The sequence below is a fragment of the Salvelinus alpinus genome, chromosome 25, assembly GCF_045679555.1.
Source record: "Salvelinus alpinus chromosome 25, SLU_Salpinus.1, whole genome shotgun sequence".
Taxonomy (NCBI): domain Eukaryota; kingdom Metazoa; phylum Chordata; class Actinopteri; order Salmoniformes; family Salmonidae; genus Salvelinus; species Salvelinus alpinus.
The window spans coordinates 18,038,786-18,062,252 of record NC_092110.1 but is presented as its reverse complement, the minus strand read 5'-3'; the positions used below and the strand labels follow the sequence as shown (position 1 = coordinate 18,062,252).

Genomic DNA, 23,467 nt, shown 5'->3' with positions numbered 1-23,467 from the left:
TGCGTGACAACCCAACACTAGCCTCTCAGCAGTCATTGTACATCTCTGTTTTGTAAGACCACAGAGACCTCCCCCTCCCTCTCTTCTCTCCATTCTCTCATCCATCATCCCAGTCTGGGACTGGCACACACCACCAGTTTGTTTGTTTTTATAGGTAATTGTCCCATCAGGGGTGCAGTCAGAGGCTTTTTGGGCTGGGGAGCCTCATTTTAAAACATTTACAGGACTGAAGTCATACATTGAGAGAACTGACAGCCTAAAAACGGTAGAATGGTCCATACTTATTGTGAGCGGCACTTTCCAATCAATGGTGAAATTATTGTACCTCTTGATGTGCCTAATTGTTAAACATCTTAATTGTGTTTTGTATGTACTCTTCATATAATTAATAAAAATGCCTTTATTTGTATGGCATGTTAAAAGGAAACAAAGTTTAAAAACTCCCTGATGAAGGGCATGCAGCCGAAACAAGTCTGAGTTTTTATATGAAGAGTGCCTTGGTCCTCCTTTCTTTTTGATGACCAATTGACCCCTTATACCAAAGAGCACCTTCTGTCTACCAAAATCTACTGTTGTGTACCTTAGCAGCGCTTCACTTCCTTCTTTTTTTCTACTGTGTTTGTGTATAGTTCAATGCCTGGTGGGGAAGGCTGGTAGTTTCTTCAGAGAGATTTATTTGTGTGTTGTAAATGGGAGGTGTAATACTGGCCAGCTTCCAACGTAGCTCTGCGAACAGAATCCATTATTTGAGTTTGTTTTTACTTGAGCTCAGAAAGAAAATGATGCAGTCAGTTCAAGTGCTGTTCAGGGGAACAGTGGCGACAATACCCTGGCCTGCTTTCAAGCTTAAGGCACGTAGTGACTTCCAGTCATTGCGCTAACAATAGTTAGCAATTGTGCTAGTGCTGGTTAGCAACTTCCTTCAAACTGCACACAGAGACATAAAAATGGTATCCACAAGTTTCTAAAGGGACTCATTGCCAAAATTCCGAAGTATCCCTTTAATGTCAAATAGAACTTACCCTGAATATGGTTACTATGTTCTCAGAACATTAGATATTAAAGTTCTAGAAATGTTTCATGGGAACAATCAAGGCCATGATTGGTGAACCACTAATCCATTCATAGCTCTTTGTCTGTTGGCAAGATTAGGAATAGTCACAAACAGTGCATTTAAAATGTATGATTAGATTGTACATGTTCATTTATACGGTCATTATTATTCAACATGTCCTCACCTGGGATTTGAACTCAACCTCTTGGTTCATGGTACTCCAATCTTCCTGCGACGCCACCAGGTCCGTGTCTGGTATCAGTTCATCTGATTATTCTCATCATGGATTTGATTTATGCTGAAAAAAATAGATAAACACAACATGTAAAGTGTTGGTCCCATGTTTCATGAACTGAAATAAAAGGTCCCAGAAATGTTTGATATGCACAAACAGCTTCTCTCTAATGTTGTGCACAACTTTGTTTTCATCCAAGTTAGTAAGTATTTCTCCTTTGCCAAGATAATCCATCCACCTGACAGGTGGTTGCCAAGATGGTGTAGCAGTCGGACGTGTGTTTGTCTTGTCCCATGTAAATAGTCGGTTTTCATCGTTTTTTTCCGTATATATTTTAATCTCACATTCCACCTACAATTTAAATATACTTTCCTGCAACCCGCCTCACCCAATGTGGTATGGATTTGCTGATGCGCGTGGCTGAATGGAAGCAGGTTCCAAGTCAGCCAGCTTCAGCCCGGTCAATTCCTGCCAGTCTGAACAGCGCGATGTCAACCCAGAGCATATCGGACTGCTTTTTCTCTACCACATCTCCGGATTCCTACCGCAAGCGCTGAACCTTAATACCGGATCATCGCAGCTAGCTAGCTGCTATCCGAGTGGCTACTCCTGGCTAACGTCTCTGTCCCGAAGCAAGCACCAGTTAGCCTGGAGCTAGCCTCGAGCTAGGCCCATCTCCCAGCTAGCCTTGTCTATTGCTGTTTTGGTTAGTGATTATTGTCTTATTTCACTGTAGAGCCCCTAGCCTTGCCCAATATGCCTTAGATAGCGCTTTTGTTACACCCCCCACACATGCGGTGACCTCACCTGGCTTAAAATGGTACCTCTAGAGACAAAACCTCTCTCATCGTCACTCAATGCCTAGATTTATCTCCACTGTACTCACATCCTACCATACCCTTGTCTGTACATTATGCCTTGAATCTATTCTTCCGCGCCCAGAAATCTGCTCCTTTTACTCTCTGTTCCGAACGCTCTAGACGACCAGTTCTTATAGCCTTTAGCCGTACCCTTATCCTGCTCCTCCTCCGGTGATGTAGAGGTTAACCCAGGCCCTGCAGCCCCCAGCAACACTCCCATTCCCCAGGCACTCTCATTTGTTGACTTCAGTAACCCTAAAAGCCTTGGTTTCATGCATGTTAACATTAGAAGCCTCCTCCCTAAGTTTGTTTTATTCACTACTTTAGCACACTCGGCCAACCCTGATGTCCTAGCCGTGTCTGACTCATGGCTTAGGAAGGCCACCAAATTCCTGAAATTTCCAACCCTAACTATAAGATCTTCCGACAAGATAGAAATGCCCAAGGGGGCGGAGTTGCAATCTACTGCAGAGATAGCCTGCAGAGTTCTGTCATACTTCCCAGGTCTGTGCCCAAACAATTCGAGCATCTACTTTTAAAAATCCACCTTTCCAGAAACAAGTCTCTCACCGTTGCTGCTTGTTATAGACCCCAGCTGTGCCCTGGACACCATTTGTGAATAGATTGCCCCCCATCTATCTTCAGAGTTCGCACTGTTAGGGGACCTAAACTGGGATATGCTTAACACCCCGGCCGCCCTACAATCTAAGCTAGATGCCCTCAATCTCACACAAATTATTAAGGAACCTACCAGGTACAAGCCTAAATCCATAACCATGGGCACCCACTTAGATATCATCCTGACCAACTTGACCTCTAAATACACCTCTGCTGTCTTCAACCAGGATCTCAGCAATCACTGCCTCATTGCCTGCGTGCGTGATAGGTCTGTGGTCAAACGACCACCCCTCATCACTGTCAAACGCTCCCTAAAACACTTCAGTGAGCAGGCCTTTCTAATCGACCTGGCCCGGGTATCCTGGAAGGATATTGACCTCTTCCCGTCAGTAGAGGATGCCTGGATATTCTTTAAAAGTGCCTTCCTCACCATCTTAAATAAGCATGCCCATTCAAAAAATGTAGAACCAGGAACAGATATAGCCCTTGGTTCACTCAAGACCTGACTGCCCTTGACCAGCACAAAAACATCCTGTGGCGTACTGCATTAGCATCAAATAGCCCCCGTGATATGCAACTTTTCAGGGAAGTTGAACCAATATACACAAGCAGTTAGGAAAGCTAAGGCTAGCTTTTTCAAACATAAATTTGCATCCTGTAGCACAAACTCAAAAAAGTTCTGGGACACTAAAGTCCATGGAGAATAAGAGCACCTCCTCCCAGCTGCCCACTGCACTGAGGCTAGGAAACACTGTCACCACCGATAAATCCACGATAATTGAGAATTTCAATAAGCATTTTTCTACGGCTGGCCATGCTTTCCACCTGGCTACCCCTACCCCTAAAGCAACTCGCCCAAGCCTCTCCCATTTCTCCTTCATCCAAATCCAGACAGCTGATGTTCTGAAAGAGCTGCAAAATCTGGATCCCTACAAATCAGCCGGGCTAGACAATCTGGACCCTCTCTTTCTAAAATGATATGCCGAAATTGTTGCAACCCCTATGACTAGCCTGTTCAACCTCTCTTTCGTATTGTCTGAGTTCCCCAAAGATTGGAATGCTTCCGGGGTCATCCCCCTCTTCAAAAGGGAGAGACACTCTAGACCCATACTGCTACAGACCTATATCTATCCTACCCTGCCTTTCTTATTTTTATTTTGTAAAAATTTGACCCCCTTTTCTCCTCAATTTTCGTGGTATCCAATCGCTAGTAATTACTATCTTGTCTCATCGCTACAACTCCCGTACGGGCTCGGGAGAGACGAAGGTCGAAAGCCATGCGTCCTCCGAAGCACAACCAAACCAAGCCGCACTGCTTAATACAGCGCGCCTCCAACCCGGAAGCCAGCCGCACCAATGTGTCGGAGGAAACACCGTGCACCTGGCCCCCTTGGTTTGCGCGCACTGCGCCCGGCCCGCCACACTACCCTGCCTTTCTAAGGTCTTCGAAAGCCAAGTTAACAAACAGATCACAGACCATTTCGAATCCCACCGTACCTTCTCCGCTATTCAATCTGGCTTCCGAGCTGGTCATGGGTGCACCTCAGCCACGCTCAAGGTCCTAAACGATATCATAACTTGCCATCGATAAAACACAATACCTTGCAGCCGTATTCATCGACCTGCCCAAGGCTTTCGACTCTGTTAATCACCACATTCTTATCGGCAGACTCAACAGCCTTGGTTTCTCAAATGACTGCCTAGAGTTCAGTGTGTCAAATTGGAGGGCCTGTTGTCCGGACCTCTGGCAGTCTCTATGGGGGTGCCACAGGGCTCAATTCTCGGGCCGACTCTCTTCTCTGTATACATCAATGATGTCGCTCTTGCTGCTGGTGATTCTCTAATCCACCTCCACGCAGACGACACCACTCTGTATAACTTCTGGCCCTTCTTTGGACACTGTGCTAACAAACCTCCAGACGGGCTTCAATGCCATACAACTCTCCTTCCGTTTCCTCCAACTGCTCTTAAATGCAAGTAAAACTAAATGCATGCTCTTCAAACGATCGCTGCCCGCACCTGCCCGCCCGTCCAGCATCACTACTCTGGACGGTTCTGACCTAGAATATTTACATTTACATTTAAGTCATTTAGCAGACGCTCTTATCCAGAGCGACTTACAAATTGGTGCATTCACCTTATGATATCCAGTGGAACAACCACTTTACAATAGTGCATCTAACTCTTTTAAGGGGGGGGGGGATTAGAAGGATTACTTTATCCTTATGTGTGGACAACTACAAATGCCTAGGTGTCTGGTTAGACTGTAAACTCTCCTTCCAGACCCACAAGAAGCATCTCCAATCCAAAATTAAATCTATAATCGACTTCCTATTTCGCAACTTAGCATCCTTCACTCATGCTGCCAAACATACCCTCGTAAAACTGACTATCCTACCGATCCTCGACTTCGGCGATGTCATTTACAAAATAGCCTCCAACACTCTACTCAACAAATTGGATGCAGTCTATCACAGTGCCATCCGTTTTGTCACCAAAGCCCCATATACTACCCACCACTGCGATCTGTACGCTCTCGTTGGCTGGCCCTCGCTTCATACTCGTCGCCAAACCCACTGGCTCCAGGTCATCTATAAGTCTTTGCTAGGTAAAGCCCCACCTTATCTCAGTTCACTGGTCACCATAGCAGCACCCACCCACAGCACGTGCTCCAGCAGGTATATTTCACTGATCACCCCCAAAGCCAATTCCTGCTTTGGCCACCTTTCCTTCCAGTTCTCTGCTGGCAATGACTGGAACGAACTGCAAAAATCCCTGAAGCTGGAGACTCTTATCTCCCTCACTAACTTCAAGCACCAGCTGTCAGAGCAGCTCGCAGATCATTGCACCTGTACATAGCCCATCTGTAAATAGCCCATCCAACTACCTCATCCCCATACTGTATTTATTTATTTTGCTCCTTTGCACCCCAGTATCTACTTGCACATTCATCTTCTGCACATCTATCACTACAGTGTTGAATTGCCATATCGTAATTACCTCGCCACTATGGCCTATTTTATTGCCTTACCTCTCTTATCCTACCTCACTTGCACCCACTGTATATATACTTTTTTTCTACTGTATTATTGGACTGTATGTTTGTTTATTCCATGTGTACCTCTGTGTTGCTGTTTGTGTCGAACTGCTTTGCTTTATCATGGCCAGGTCGCAGTTGTAAATGAGAACTTGTTCTCAACTAGCCTACCTGATTAAATAAAGTTTAAATAAAGTTTAAATAAAGTCTTTTTTTAAAGATGCTGGAGGAAACAGGTACAAAAGTATCTATATCCACAGTAAAACGAGTCCTATATCGACATAACCTGAAAGGCTGCTCAGCAAGGAAGAAGCCACTGCTCCAAAACCGCCATAAAAAAGCCAGACTACGGTTTGCAACTGCTTATGGAGACAAAGATCGTACTTTTTGGAGAAATGTACTCTGGTTTGATGAAACAAAAATAGAACTGTTTGGCCCTAATGACCATTGTTATGTTTGGCGGAAAAAGGGGAATGCTTGCAAGCCGAAGAACACCATGGCAGCATCATGTTGTGGGGGTGCGTTGATGCAGGAGAGACTGGTGCACTTCACAAAATAGATGGCATCATGAGGAAAGAAAATTAAGTGGATATATTGAAGCAACATCAAGACATCAGTCAGGAAGTTAAAGCTTGGTCGCAAATGGGTCTTCCAAATGGACAATGACCCCAAGCATACTTCCAAAGTTGTGGCAAAATGGCTTAAGGACAACAAAGTCAAGGTATTGGAGTGGCCATCACAAAGCCCTGACCTCAATCCCATAGAAAATTTGTGGGCAGAACTGAAAAAGCGTGTGTGAGCAAGGAGGCTTACAAACCTGACTCAGTTACACTAGCTCTGTCAGGAGGAATGGGCCAAAATTCACCCGATTTATTGTGGGAAGCTTGTGGAAGGCTACCCAAAGCGTTTGACCCAATTTAAACAATTTAAAGGCAATGCTACCAAATACTAATTGAGTGTATGTAAACTTCTGACCCACTGGGAATGTGATGAAATAAAACACTCTTTTCTATTATTCTGACATTTCACATTCTTAAAATAAAGTGGTGATCCTAACTGACCTAAGACAGGGAATTTTTACTAGGATTAAATGTCAGGAATTGTGAAAAACTCTGCTGTTGTTTTTGTCACACTGCTTTGCTTTATCTTGGCCAGGTCGCAGTTGTAAATGAAAACTTGTTCTCAACTGGCCTACCTGGTTAAATAATGGTGAAATAAAATTTTCAAAATAAAAAGGTGTGGCATATCAAGAAGCTGATTAAACATCCTGATCATTACACAGGTCCACCTTCTGCTTGGGACAATAAAAGACTACTCTAAAATGTGCAGTTTTGTCACAACACAATACCACAAATGTCTCAAGTTGAGGGAGAGTGCAATTGGCATGCTGACTGCAGGAATGTCTCCCAGAGCTGTTGCCAGAGAATTTAATGTTCATTTCTCTACCATAAGCCGCATCCAATGTTGTTTTTGAGAATTTGGCAGTACGTCTAACTCGCCTCAACCGCAGACCACGTGTAACCACGCCAGCCCAGGACCTGCACATCCGTCTTCTTCACCTCCCGGATCGCCTGCGACCAGTCACCCGGACAGCTGATGAAACTGAGGAGTATTTTTCTCTCTAATAAAGCTCTTTTGTGGGGTAACACTCATTTTGATTGGCTGGGCCTGGCTCCCAATTGGGTGGGCCTATGCCCTCCCATGGCTGCGCCCCTGCCCAGTCATGTGAAATCTTTAGATTATGGCCTAATGAATTTATTTCAAATGACTGATTTCTTGTATGAACTGTAACGCAGTAAAATCGTTGAAATTATTGCATGTTGCGTTTATATTTTGTTCAGTATGCTTATTTCAGCAATTGAAGGACTTTCTGTATAGTTGTCAAAGGTTTTAGATTTTCTTTTTTTTTATTTAACTAGGCAAGTCAGTTAAGAACAAATTCTTATTTATAATGATGGCCTAACCCGGACGATGCTGAGCCAATTGTGCGCCACCCTATGAGACTCCCAATCATGGCTGGTTGTGATACAGCTGGAATCGAACTAGGGTCTATAGACACCTCTAGCACTGAGATGCAGTGCCTTAGACCGCTTCACCACTCTGTCTGATAACCAACCCCCTTTGGGCATTTGGCCTAGATGCCCTGGCCCATGAGTGGCAGAGGAGAGGCTATATGCCTTCCCCCTGATCCCGCCAATTCCAGCGACTCTAGTCAGAATCAGGCCACCAGGTTCTTCTGATTGCCCCGAGATGGCCGAGATGCCACTGGTTTAGCACAATACTGTCACTCCAAGTGGGGACAGCATGGGTACTACCTCAGAGGCCGGACCTATTGTCACAGGCGGAGGCACATTGTGGCATCCTAATCCCTCCCACCTGCAGGTGTAGGCCTGGCTGCTGGCCCTTGAAAATGGTCTGGTTTAGATCTTGAGCCCTCTGTTGTTAACATCTAACAGCCAGGGCCCCCTCCATCAACCTATGACACGAGGTGGCGCGTGTTCTGCCAGTGGTGTGGGGAGCAGGGTGTTGCTCCAGAATCTTGCGGCATAAGAACTGTGCTCCAGTTCTTGAGGTCTTTGTTTGATGTTGGCAGGGCTGCAGCCACACCTAACGTATGCGCAGCAGCCATTTCAGCATGTCAGGATGAAGAGCAGGATGGGCCGCTTGGCAGACATCTGCTCAAGGCAAGGTTTCTTAAAGGAGTCCGTTGATTACGCCCCTCGAGCTCCCTCAGTTCCCAAATAGGATTTGGATCTGGTTCTTGGAGTACTATCCATATCTCCCTTCGAACTGTTAGACGCTATAGACTTTAAACATCTTACTCTTAAGACAGCGTTTCTGGTGGCCCTCGCCTCTACCAAGAGAGTTGGCGAGCTTCAAGCTTCACCTTTAAGTAATGAGTGTTATCGTCGATGTCCCGGGTAAAGCGAGCTCTACTCTGCTGCCTAATCCTGCCTTCCTACCAAAGGTCCTGCTCCCAGGTCACGTGAACAAGGAAATGGTGCTAACAGCCTTATCCACCTCCATGCTCCCTGGGGCTCATGATGTTGATGTACACGATCTGTGTCGTGTACATCAACATGTACATGACACAGCAGCCCGATGAGGTCCCGTAGGACACTGGTGAGATCTACCAATGATCTCCTTGTCTGGGAGAATCATGGCCGCAACAATGGGGTCCATGATAGGGTTCTGGTCCAGTCCCAACTCCTCGGCCGAAGACATGAAGGTCCAATGCTTTCACTGGCTTGAGACATGGAACCTTGAGTTCACCTTAGCCCAAGTTGACGCAGTTCATTGGAGAACTTGGGAGCACTGAGGAATGTACAGTGCATTCTGAAAGTATTCAGACCCCTTCACTTTTTCCACATTGTTACATTACAGCCTTATTCTAAAATGTATTAAATTGCTTATTCCCTAATCAATCTACACACAATACCCCATAATGACAAAGCAAAAACAGGTTTTTAAGAAATGTTTGCAAATGTATAACAAAAACGTATCACATTTACATAAGTTTTCAGACCCTTTACTCAGTACTTTGTTGAAGCATCTTTGGCAGCGATTACAGCCTCGTGTCTTATTGGGTATGATGCTACATGCTCGGCACACCTGTATTTGGTGAGCTATTTTCAGGTCTCTCCAGAGATGTCAGATCAGTCCGGGCTCTGGCTGAGCCACTCAAGGACATTCAGAGACTTGTCATAAGGCCACTCCTGCATTGACTTGGCTGTGTGCTTAGTCGTTGTTTTGTTGGAAGGTGAACCGTCACCCCAGTCTTAGGTTCTGAGTGCTCTGGAGCAGGTTTTCATCAAATATCTCTCTGTACTTTGCTCTGTTAATCTTTCCCTTGATCCTGACTAGTCACCCAGTCCCTGCCGCTGAAAAACATCCCCACAGCATGATGCTGCCACCACCATGCTTCACCGTAGGGATGGTGCCAGGTTTCCTCCAGATGTGACACTTGGCATTCAGGCCAAAGAGTTCAATCTTGGTTTCATCAGACCAGAGTCTTGTTTCTCATGGTCTGAGAGTCCTTTAGGTGCCTTTTGGCAAACTCCAAGTGAGCTGTCATGTCCTTTTAATTGAGGTGTGGCTTCCGTCTGGCCACTCTACCATAAAGGCCTGATTAGTGGAGCGATGCAGAGATGGTTGTCCTTCTGGAAGGGTCTCCCATCTCCACAGAGAAACTCTGGAGCTCTGTCAGAGTGACCATCGGTTCTTGATCACCTCCCTGACCAAGGCCCTTCTCCCCGATTGCTCAGTTTGGAAACAGGATGCACCCGAGCTCAATTTCAAGTCTTATAGCAAAGGGTCTGAATACCTATGTAAATAAGGTATTTCTGTATAAAAAAATTAAAAAAATATTATAAGACTAACGTAACAAAATGTGGAAAAAGTGTTAGGGGTATGAATACTTTCTGAATACACTGTACACTCTGCCCAGGCTGCTGGTTTAATATCTATGGTTTAATATCTAGAGCTCCTGCACAGAGCCCTGACCTCAACCCCATCAAACACCTTTGGGATGAATTGGAACACCAACTGCGAGCCAGGCCTAATCGCCCAACATCAGTGTCCAACCTCACTGATGCTCATGGCTGAATGGAAGCAAGTCCCTGCAGCAATGTTCCACCATCTATTGGAAAGCCTTCCCAGAAGAGTAGAGGCTGTTATAACCGCAAAAGAGGGACCAACTCCATATTAATGCCCATGATTTTGGAATGAGATGTTTGATGAGCAGGTGTCCACATACTTCTGGACATGTAGTGTATGTCTTATAGAACATATAATCTGTATAACACCCCTTTAATACTATATCAGGTGTAAGTACAAAGTAGTTCTGTTCTCAGGGCAATATGTGAATTAAGTAATAATTTATTCTAGGGATATCAGAATATATTTCGGGAAATTCCACTCACAATCCCCAAAAGGTATGGATGTGAGAAGCCAAACTCAACTGCTACAGTAATAGACCGTGTGAGAAGCGGTCCTGAGAACTGACTGGCCAACTCTCGTGAGATTAGTGAGGCGCGAGTTTTGAATCTCACTCCGGAAACAGCTGCAGCTCGAGCCAGTATGAGAGAATGCTAACTAGGATGCGAAGAGCAACGGTGTTTAGCTAGAGAACACCCAATCTCACCTAGCATGGGTAGGCTCGGTACCCAGCCTCAATCTCCAGAGAGAAGAGGCTAGCGTCCAGCTGAAGCTAACAAGCAACGCAATTCGCAGTGAGACAACTAACGTTTAGCCTCGCGCCGTGAACAGGTTGGCCCAAACGGTTCACCCTGCTTCGTAGCACGGTGTCGACCTGTAAGAAAACAGTTAAGACATAAAAAACACTGCAGAGTACTGCTAGGAGGAGCAAGCTTCACACAAAATGGAATATACTCTACACACTCAATGGAAAAACTCACCTACGGAGTCTTCTACATCCACTTCTCGCTCACTTACGTTGCGGAGGGAAGATAAGAGGAAGTGATGCTACTCGCATCACACACGTGGTACATAATTACTTTAAAATTAATATCTAACGCATCCTGCCGCCAGGCGAAAGGATAACCAATTGAGTGACTAGCATAGTCCCTCAAGCGAAATAGAACAAAAAGATGATAGCTGAGCATCTCAAAGCAAACTCTTATCTAGAATTTTACCGATTCCCATCTTTCAATGAGAAACACATTTTAATTAGATCAGATAAGTGTGTTGTAACTGTTTCCAGATAATTACATAAACATACTGGGCCAACAGCACTAATGACGAACACCCTAACCACTGTCCTGGGAGAGTACAATTAGGCCATGTCCAAAAGAAACCATAAACAACTTGATAGGTGTAAGCAATAGGGTCAGCTCTGTTAAAAGTACACTCAAGAAAAACCTGTATTGATCATAGTGATTCAGGAGTATCATTAAAACAGGTTAATATGCCCCACGAACATTAGAAAACAATAAGTAAGTAAATAAAATCAATGATGAGAGAATAGTCTAACTGATAACTGAAACATACATGGTGGCATAGCAGGACGATCTGAATACCATGAACCAAGAGTTTGTGAGTTCAAATCACAGGTGAGAACATGTGGAATAATAATGACTGTATAAATGAACATGCACAATGTAATCATGTATGTCAAATATGTAAGTTCAAAACACTATGTTAAAAGCACTGTGAGTTCCTAGCCTTGACAACAAGACAAAGGAGATTATTGTGGACTACAGGAAAAAGAGGACCGAGCACCCCCCCCTCCCTCCATTCTCATTGACAGGGGCTGCAGTGGAGCAGGTTGAGAGCTTCAAGTTCCTTACTGTCCACATCACCAACAAACTAACATGGTCCAAGCACACTAAGACAGCCGTGAAGAGGGCACGACAAAACCTATTCCCCCTCAGGAGACTGAAAAGATTTGGGATGGGTCCTCAGATCCTCTAAAGGTTCTACAGCTGCACCATCGAGAGCATGCTGACGGGTTGCATCACTGCCTGGTATGGCAACTGCTCGGCCTCCAACCGCAAGGCACTACAGAGGGTAGAGGTCGACCGATTAATCGGAATGGCCGATTAATCAGTTTTCAAGTTTTCATAACAATCGGAAATCGGTATTTTTGGGCGCCGATTTGCCGATTTTTTTCCCCCCACCTTTATTTCATCTTTATTTAACTAGGCAAGTCAGTTAAGAACACAGTCTTATTTTCAATGACGGCCTAGGAACCACATTTTTAACCTTGTCAGCTCGGGGGATTCAATCTTGCAACCTTACAGTTAACTAGTCCAATGCTCTAACACTGATTACATTGCACTCCACGAGGAGCCTGCCTGTGCCGCGAATGCAGTAAGCTAAGGTAAATTGCTAGCTAGCATTAAACTTATCTTATAAAAAAACAATCAATCAATGACTGTCATTGCTCCAATGTGTACTTAACCATAAACATCAATGCCTTTCTTAAAATCAATACACAAGTATATATTTTTAAACCTGCATATTTAGCTAAAATAAATCCAGGTTAGCAGGCAATATTAACCAGGTGAAATTGTGTCATTTCTCTTGCGTTCATTGCACACAGAGTCAGGGTATATGCAACAGTTTGGGCCGCCTGGCTCTTTGCAAACTAATTTGCCAGAATTTTACGTAATTATGACATAACATTGAAAGTTGTGCAATGTAACAGGAATATTTAGACTCATTGATGACACCCGTTAGATAAAATACGGAACGGAATAAACGTTTTGTTTTCGAGGTGATAGTTTCCGGATTAGTCAAAGGTATATGGTTTAGAGAGAAATTGTCGACGCGTTATAATTCCTGTAATAACTTGCGGCTGAACTTGAAAGGGGTTCCTTCATTATTTTACCGTTCATGTCTTCCATGGAGAATGTCTTGATCTACTTCAAATAAGGTCTGTGTTTCGTGCAGGCTTAAACCGCCTCGACGTTTTGATACCCGTGTAAATCTCACTAGGATAAGGTAACGTTTGTCAACATATTTTCATAAATCCACTCTACAAAAAAAATGATCTTCGCTTATATTTAGCCAATATTGATCAGAGTTACCTTGTCCTATGGATATCTACACAGTTATAAAATTGGCAAGGTGGTGTAAGCCTACACGAAACACAGACCTTATTTTAAGTGAATCTAAAAATATCCTATGGAATAAATGAAGGAACCACTTTTCAGATTTTGCTAGAAGGTGTCATGGGAATTATGACTCGCGCTTTGGTCGTCAATTCTTACCATGCCCATTATTAAAATAGGATTTCCTGCATATAGAAATGACAGTTTTTGTTTTCAACGTTCATCACAGGTAACTTAAACTCTATTTTTATTCAAACAGTTGAGAGTATTTGTCTCCTAAGCAGACTCTTCAGTATCATTGTCACTTCAGAGCTGTGTGTGTGTATGTGTATTTATGTATTATATTAAGTTAAAATAAAAGTGTTCATTGTTCATTCAGTATTGTTGCAATTGTCATTATTACAAAAATGTGTGTGTGTATATGATATATATATATATATATAAGACTTTTTTTTTTATAGAAATCGGCCGATTAATCGGTATCGGCTTTTTTTGTCCTCCAATAATCGGTATCGGTATCGGCGTTGAAAAATTATAATCGGTCGACCTCTAACAGAGGGTAGTGCGAATGGCCCAGTACATCACTGGGGCCAAGCTTCCTGCCATCCAGGACCTCTATACCAGGTGGTGTCAGAGGAAGGCCCTAAAAATTGTCAAAGACTCCAGCCACCCTAGTCATAGACTGTTCTCTCTGCTACCTCACGACAAGTGGTACCAGAGCGTCAAGTCTAGGTCCAAGAGGCTTCTAAACAGCTTTTACCCCCAAGCCATAAGACTCCTGAACATCTAGTCAAATGGCTACCCAGACTATCTGCAGTGCCCCCCCCACCCCCTCTTTACACCACTGCTACTCTTGGTTGTCATCTATGCATAGTCACTTTAATAACTACCTACATGTACATACTACCTCATATAACTGGTGCCCCCGCACATTGACTCTGTATCGGTACTCCCCCTGTATATAGTCTCGCTATTGTTATTTCACTGCTGCTCTTTAATTACTTGTTACTTTTATCTCTTATTCTTATCTGTATTTTTTTTTAACTGCATTGTTGGTCAGGGGCTCGTAAGTAAGCATTTCACTGTTGTATTCGGCGCATGTGACTAATACAACTACATTTTATTTTTGATTTTATTTGAATACAAAAATAGCAGTGAATGGATCGATCAGTGATTTTACAAATCAGGGCCTTGATGGGCTTGGCAACAGTAACAAAGTGTGATGTGTAATTACTTATTTTGGGGGAGGGGGGACTTTTCTTTCTTTGAGACAATCAGGTGACATCCTGACAACTGATACGCCGAAATGAAACCCATGAAATGTGTCTACAACATTAATATCTTACATTCTGAGAAAATGGCAACTCTCAGAAAACTGGACACATGAATTTTCTTGCAACATCCCATGAAGTGTGTCTAGAACATTGATATTGTATATTCTGCAGTGTTGGAAAAAGTACACAATTGTTATACTTGAGTAAAAGTAAAGATACCTTAATAGAAAATGACTCAAGTTAATGTGAAAGTCACCCAGTAAAATCCTGCTTTAGTAAAAGTCTAAAAGTATTTTGTTTTAAATATACTTAAGTATCAAAAGTAAATGTAACTGCTAACATATACTTAAGTATCAAATGTAAAAGTATAAATCATTTAAAATGACTTATATTAAGCAAACCAGACGGCACCATTTTCTTGTTTTTTTTATTTACAGATAGCCAGGGGCACACTCCAACACTCAGACATAATTTACAAACGACTCATGTTTAGTGAGGCAGTGAGGATGACCAGGGACGTTCTCTTGATAATTGTGTGAATTCGTCAATTTTCCTGTCCTGCTACGAGTACTTTTCGGTGTCAGGGAAAATGTATGGAGTAAAGAGTACAGCATTTCTTTAAGAATGTTGTGCAGGGAAAGTTGTGAGAAGAAAAAAAATAGTAAAGTAAATGACAGATACCCCCCAAAAATGTTTTACTTTACTTTACACCACTGATATTCTGAGAACATGACAATCATGTTCTGTGTATGTTTGGCAGAACGTTGATGGAATATTTTTCTAATCCTCAGAAAACTGGACACATGAATGTTCTTGCAACGTCCCATAAAACGCATTTGGAACATTAATATAGAGAACATTGTAACCACGTTCTAGATACGTTCTGCCTGACATGAAGAGGGACTTTTAACTTTAACATAACTTTAACACCAAAACATGCTAAAAGGGTTCTCAGAAGGTTTTTGCTAAAAGAGAGAATGTTTCCCTCACGGAAAATTGGACACTCAAACATTAAGGGAACATTAGGTTAACATTACAAAAACGTTTTCTCTCCGTAGAATTGTTAGCTGGGTATCCCAAGAATCTGGTCAACCAGTGCAACATGGCGCCTCCCCAATCCCCCCAGCTGGCTGTTTGGGCCCTGTTTGGGGTGGTCTCCTGACAACTGACCCCCCTCATCCCTCGCATACACCACCAGCTCCACCCCTCCTGCTGCTAGACTTGGACATGACTGCCACACTGAAAGACAGCCAGATAGATACATTTTACAAGTTGCACAGTGTAAAGTTTATATTCTAACACAGTGTTTGCACAAACCATGTAAACAAAGAGGGGATCATGGTAGCCTTAATTTCTACATGGACACTTTAAACCTCTATAGTACATTGGTAGCGATAGTAGTAGTGCTGTAATAGTAGTAATAGTACAGACTTTGTTGTCTGTTCAGATACACTGCATTATGTGTGGCTGATAACATATGGTGGTTGTTTGGAGGTTTCCAGTGTGATGATGTAAGGCCACTTACTCCTTACTTTCTCTGGACATGAGAATGTCCCCAACAACATCTGGAACTCATTGTGACACACAGAATGATGGGGCCTTTTCCTTTGATTCAGTTGAAGCTCAAGGCCAGGGGAGTGAGAGTGATCTATTTCCTGTGGCTGGATTTGTGAATGAAGAGGAGACAAAAAGGGGAGCGCACCAGACCCAGTGATACAGTAGACTACAGAGACAGTTTGAATGGATTCAATTCACTTCGGTTGTTGTTAGCCATTTACTTTGCCTGCCTTCCCAACAGTATCTCTGTAACCAAATATGTCTGGGTGTGTGGGTATTTGCCTTTCTCTCCCATCTCTAAATGTACAATTGTACTGTATTTAGAATGTATATTCCATTCTGAGGATACAATTGGAATACAAATATTTTATCCCTTAAATGTTGTGCCCTGCAAAACCCTAGTGGATTGCTGCTCTTAGTTGCTCTTTGATCAGGGAGGATGGGGCCCCTCTCAAGAAGCGAGAGGGGACACAAAAAGGACTGACAGGGAGTCATCCAAGTCCTGTCCTTTTAATAATAATTGTATTTTTCAGTATTCCAACAATAACAATTATGTGGTAGCACTGAGATGTCCTGCCTCCCCCAGTCTCTGGGTCCGGTGAAACAACATTGTGTAAAGACAATAGCAGCCTGGGATAGTAGTATAGGCCTAGACTCATAAAGGGTGCCATTGTTTCTAAGACATCCAAAAAATAGAGAGGAAGTAGATTCAGGAACAAAGAAAATGTGAAAAGAAAATCCCGGCAGTGTGGGACTGTGTTCTATTTAGATTTGGAGGTTCAGGAACCGGGAGGAATGTGGAGAGCCCAAGTGAGCAACAGAGAAATATTTCTTCCAATGGAGGCTGTTTTTTTAAAAGGAATGGGTTATTATAGTTGGCCAGTTAAAGCCCTTAAATAGCCATGACATCATGACTGGGGCTGGTGCTGGAGGGGAGAGACAATGGAGGGTTTGTGCCCGAAGAACTCTAGAGAGCTTTGGGGGGTTTGGGGAGAGTCGGAGGGCGGCTAGAGTGGGGGGTTAGAAGCCACATCTGGTCTCTACCTGCCCTATTCAAACGCGGAGTGGGAATCAAGTGTTCCAAACTGCATTTGGAGACATTTTACTGGTGGCTACACTGAGCTCAAGTTCGGTACAAGGTGCAAGGCTTTGCTCATATATGTACTGTGCACCTTCATATTTATGAAATATGCCTTATGAAACATTCTTTCTAAGTACTGTATAACACATTCACTATACTTATGAAATGTGTTTGACGTCAATATTACAATTGAATAGCGGAAACATTTGAGTCTGAAGCCTCAGAAAGTAGGCTACGAAAAAAATGACAAACTCAGCGCTGGTATATTGGAAAAGATTTGAATGTTTGTGAATGACTAATACCATGAAGTGCAGTAGTATCATGTGTAATCTATCTGACGCTCTGCTTTGGTTGATCTTCTATAATCAGTCATAATGTTTGGTATTCCAAATGGTAGTAATTGGCATTGAACTTAATATGCACCATAAATTAATCAATGTCTACCTCACAAAGTAGATATGCATTACAAACAATCTATTATGTTTCACTGATTATATTTTCACTAAGCCGTGTCTCAGCTCCACCACATGAAGTCAGTCAGTCAATGACATCAACTCAACAGCTGTCTCCCAGAGCTGCGCTTATAAAAACTGATCATATTACTCCCAAATGTTATAGCGTGTGACCTTAGCATGCACCCCCTCAGTGTATCCTATCTATAAATGCTAAATTTACTCAGATGGAGTCAAGAGTGTTTTAATGTGCCTCTTTGGCTGGGGGCGCTTTCTCTTTGTCAAGTGGGCCGTGTCAATGACATTGTAAAAAGTGTGAAACAAATAGCATTGAATTTAACTGAATTTTTTCCCCCACTGTTTGTTGAACACTCTGCCTCATACTTGTGTCCTGAGTTAGAGGAGCAGTAAAACAGAGACTCTCACTAACAACCAGTGTCTACACCATAATAACAACTTCATTGATAGTGTTCAGATGCTGTTTTTGAATGTGAATCGATTATATAAATCGTTTACAAACTTTGAAATAATCAAGACAAACACCCATCTGAGATCAGAACTAGAAGGTAACTCTAGTTGATATTAGCCCAAACGGCCACAGAAGCCTTCACCACTAGTGAAACCCTAATAGGCTTACCTCATAATCTCTGTCATCACCCTCTGTTAAGACCTCTAAGGCCTTTTCTGTGTGCCTATTGGGCATAACGATTATACCATGTTAAATTCTATGTTGAAAAGTCTGCATCTTTTGCCCGCAATGATAAAATGTTATTTTCTCTCACAGTGATATGTTCTGTCCCCTTTCCCTTACAGATTACTCTGGCGCTGATAAGACTGGGCCAGGGGTCCCTGGTGGGGTGGACTCAGAGTATGGCCCTGACGGCCTATCAGGAAAACTAGGTAGGATCATAAAAAAAGTAACATTACTACAGTTAATTGCATTAGACTGAGTCTTATTTCATGATTTTCGAATCCATCTCTCCTTTTCCCAAAGTTCGTCCCCGTTTCACCCAGCCTGCTAAAATGAGGAAGCGTGTGATCGCCCGGCCCGTCGGGAGTTCTGTGCGGCTGAAGTGTACGGCCAGCGGTAACCCTCGGCCAGACATCGTGTGGCTGAAGGACGACAGGCCACTGACGGAGAGTGAGGTGGGCGAGGGGCGCCAGAAGAAGTGGACCCTGAGCCTGAGGAACCTGACCCCGGAGAACAGCGGCAGGTACACCTGCAGGGTCTCCAACCGAGCCGGAGAAATCAACGCCACCTACAAAGTGGAGGTTATACGTAAGTATCAGAGAGTCACAGAGGTCAGAGTCATAAATACACTTAACGAGCCAGTCCACCTGGAAAGATCTCATAACTAATGTATGTGGTAGACTCCTCAGGGGAAGGAACCAGATAATAATGTAGTATATATCACAGTCCTTCAGACCGAGTTCTATGGATGTTGTGATAATGATCATTTTTGGCTATCATGGATGGAAATAAATCTGGTCAACATTGATACAATTGCCACGTAATCGTAGTAATGTTGGGTCTGGATTTGAGGTGGAACCACAACCTTTTGGAGATCCTTTCTCTCTGATCTAACTTAGTCAGACTGCTGAGTTTGATCAGTACGTTTTAACTCACATCCCTGTTCCATGGATGAATGTTACTCGTGTCCCTGTTCCATGGATGAATGTTACTCATATCCCTGTTCCATGGATGAATGTTACTCGTATCCTTGCTCCATGGATGAATGTTACTCGTATCCTTGCTCCATGGATGAATGTTACTCGTATCCCTGTTCCATGGATGAATGTTACTTGTATCCCTGTTCCATGGATGAATGTTACTCGTATCCCTGTTCCATGGATGAATGTTACTCGTAACCCTGCTCCATGGATGAATGTTACTCGTATCCCTGCTCCATGGATGAATGTTACTCGTATCCTTGCTCCATGGATGAATGTTACTTGTATCCCTGTTCCATGGATGAATGTTACTCGTATCCCTGCTCCTTGGATGAATGTTACTCGTATCCCTGTTCCATGGATGAATGTTACTCGTATCCTTGCTCCATGGATGAATGTTACTTGTATCCCTGTTCCATGGATGAATGTTACTCGTATCCCTGCTCCTTGGATGAATGTTACTCATATCCCTGCTCCATGGATGAATGTTACTCGTATCCCTGCTCCATGGATGAATGTTACTCGTAACCCTGCTCCATGGATGAATGTTACTCGTAACCCTGCTCCATGGATGAATGTTACTCGTATCCCTGTTCCATGGATGAATGTGACTCGTGCCCCTGCTCTCGTATCCCTGCTCCATGGATGAATGTGCTCGTCTAATCATGAAGATGAGAAGCGTATTGACTGCAGGTCTGAGAATGAGTGTTGTGTTCCGGTGTGTGGGGTGAGGAGGTGGTGGCTGCTAAACCCCAAGCCCCTCCAATCTGGAGCTGATTAAGGTCCAGCTGCCTGCCCCCCCCCCCACCCCCCCCACCCCCCACACACACACACACACACGGGACGTGTGTGCAGTACAACCAGGAGCAGAGAGAGGGGAAACTAATCACGTGCTATTTCTCTCTCCCTCTCTAATAACTTTATGGACATCTACGCTGGTTCAGGCAAAGAGTCAGCCATGTGGGAAATGTGGGATGGCTGTGACAGTTTGTCCATTATGTCTCTCTGCAGAGCGGACCAACTCCAAGCCCATCCTGACAGGCACTCACCCGGTCAACACCACAGTGGACTACGGTGGGACTACCTCATTCCAGTGCAAAGTGAGGAGCGATGTCAAACCCGTCATCCAGTGGCTCAAGCGTGTGGAGTCCAACGAGGAGAGTCGGTACAACTCCACCATTGAGGTGGGCGACCATCACTTCGTGGTGCTGCCCACGGGAGAGGTGTGGTCACGCCCTGATGGCTCCTACCTCAACAAGCTGCTCATCACCCGTGCCAAGGAGGAGGACTCTGGCATGTACATCTGTCTGGGTGCCAACACCATGGGCTACAGCTTCCGCAGCGCCTTCCTCACCGTTCTGCCAGGTAATACCAGTGCCAGGCTGCCTGCCCTCTAGTACATCATACCCCCCATAAACTCTTACCTGGCCTCCCAAAATTCCAACTTTCAAAATATTTCCCATTGTACACACAAACTCCTCTGTTTCCAGTTTTCTTCTTCCACAGGTTCTTGTGAGTTTTGTATTGGTGAACAATGTAGTATTGACCCACTGCAGTGATTTCGAGTGCTGAGCGATAAGTGCTTTGTGAGGTCGGTTCAGTATCGGTTCGATTATTAAAAAGATAGTCATGTTTTTTGATTTCGGTTTAGCAAATGTTTTTTTACGTTAATTGCACTATGCATTATGTGGGTTGAAAAAAAAAAGTTCCATGATGGTAGTGACTGCCCATTTACTGCTTATCTGATTTATCTCTACAGAAACTGAGCATTGAGCTCACAAAAAAAACAAAATTTAAATAATTGAACCGACCAAAATATAGGTTAATCGCTCAGCACTATTAATTTCTCTACCAAGACTCTCTCAGCATGTGTAGCTACTTCTTTGTTCAACGTTATTGTTTAGAATGATTCACTCCATGTTGACTGATCCTTCTTTTTTTGGGGGCCCTCTCCTCCTGCAGACACCAAGCCACCCATCACCCCGATGTTCACCCCAGCCTCCAGCCCCCTCCCCTGGCCTGTCATCATTGGCATCCCTGCTGGCATGGTGTTCATCTTTGGTACAGTGCTGCTGTGGTTCTGCCAGAGTAAAAAGCACTGTTCCCCAACCAGCACTGCGTCTGCCCAGGTCCTGCAGGCCTCCCACCGGCTGCCCTACCGGGAGAGGGACAGGAGCTTTGTGGCCCCTTCCTCCAGCCCAGAGAAGGACTGCCTAGGCTCCATAAACTATGAGGAGTATCTGGCTCAGCAGCAGCTTCTCCTCACTCAAGGGGGCTCTGCCCTCCCCCCCAAAATATACCCCAAAATCTACAATGACATCCACACTCACACACACTCCCACGTGGACGGGAAGGTGCACCAGCACATTCACTTTCAGTGTTAGCCATGTGCCAAATGTTGTCCCCCTCTGCGCATCTGAAGGATTGCATCGTAAAGCGAAGGTCTGAGCTTTGGACTGAACCTCAGAGAACAGCTCTCTGGTTAAACACATGTGGGGCTGCTCTTTGAACTGTTACCTTGCCTGTGCTGGATCTTGATCTAACTGGACATTATAATGATCATTCAGTACTGTACATCAGTGAAATTAAGGTGATGGTACATGAGCAGTTTTAGCAGTTAGTGCATAAATGGCTGCCCTAGTGATTTCTCAACTAAAATAACATTTTCCAATGACAATGTATGGTTTTTACTGTACCTGCAAACCTGCCTGGTCCTTGGTGCTACTTTTTTTCATATCAAAACCACTGAACCCTGATGTGCACTTAAATCACCAAAAGATTCTGCAATGCATTAAAGGCAGCTATTCAGATTTACTGAGAGTGCATATCCATCAGTAAATACATAAATAATCCATCATTAACTTGTTTACCCATATCAACTAACCAACAAGGATTAGGGTCAGTTTCAACCTTTACCTCATGTTGAGTACAAGGTACAGTACTTAAGCTCTGCTAGGTGATGTTGAAGGCGGTATGGAATACAATACAAAAGGGCTGGTATTACGCTCATACTCAGGTAGCCCCTTTGATTTTTGTAAATGTTTATTGTTCAAATGCACATCCATTTAACCCTGACCACTATTGATGTGCCATCAATAATCCTGTTTTTCAATCACAAAGGCAATATGATAGCATTTATTTAATATTTGAATCAAGTCCATATCAAAGACTGCAAATAGAATATTGTTCCAATGTTGACTGGACTCGCTTAATATCATTGCCAGAATCCAAACGTTAACACCACTAGCCTTTTGTGTTTTGTAGAATCCTTGCAAATATCCCGTGTTGCATTTAATACATAGTCTGCAGTCTAATTCAACCACATTTTAGATGTAGTCATGGAGACAATCTATTTTTAAAAGTCAGGCATTTAAGATGTATTTTGATTTTTTCTTAAAGGTACATTTAATAAGGTTCTGTAGTTGCAAAGTAATAAAGACAATGCCAATCAGGATAATCATAGTTTATGCAAGTACTTATACACAATTGGTTGTTTGACAATCTTGTATGATATACCCCATTAAAAAAAAAGTTGATTTGATAAAGGACAGGGAAATAGAGATTCTCTTTGGTTCATGGCCTCAATTCTTTACAGGAACTTGGTTGATGCATCAATTATAAAATCAATCTATACTATGAATGACCTCTGAAAATGAGAATTGCAAGGATGTTTGTAAAAGCCTCCGGTCAGCACACCGGCTTAAAACACCATAGGCTTCCACTGGGAATGAAGGGATGGGTTCAGTGACAGTTAGCTGCCCTGCTAGGTAAGGACCATCAGGAGGCCCCTACAAAAGGCAGGTCAGCTTTCTTCCCGACATGACTGGAAGAGCCTAGTCTACACAGGGTGATTCAGAGGGCAGCCAGCAAAGGGCCAGTGGTGCTGGAATAGATACAGGCAGAGATAGAAAGTGCTCTCACAGGAGAGTGATGGCCCCTGCAAGAGTACACCAACTGACTAGCATCGCTCCCATTTAAGAGTGAATCTAGCCCTTCTCCTCCCCTCTGCCCCACACTACCACCTCATTCAACTCCAATCTAGGTAGGATTTCCT

The 23,467-nt window shown here is 43.7% G+C and overlaps 1 protein-coding gene across 1 annotated transcript in view; it reads left to right on the top strand.

Annotated features, from left to right (window-relative positions):
• The window catches only part of LOC139553514 (fibroblast growth factor receptor-like 1), a 48,956-nt gene extending 25,978 nt beyond the window's left edge, over positions 1–22,978 (top strand). The window contains exons 4-7 of the mRNA XM_071365929.1: positions 18,556–18,642; positions 18,737–19,021; positions 20,425–20,778; positions 21,376–22,978. Coding sequence (XP_071222030.1) covers positions 18,556–18,642; positions 18,737–19,021; positions 20,425–20,778; positions 21,376–21,797 — 1,148 coding nt within the window. The 3' untranslated portion in view covers positions 21,798–22,978. The remainder of the gene's footprint in view (positions 1–18,555; positions 18,643–18,736; positions 19,022–20,424; positions 20,779–21,375) is intronic.
• The last annotated feature ends 489 nt before the right edge of the window (positions 22,979–23,467 follow it).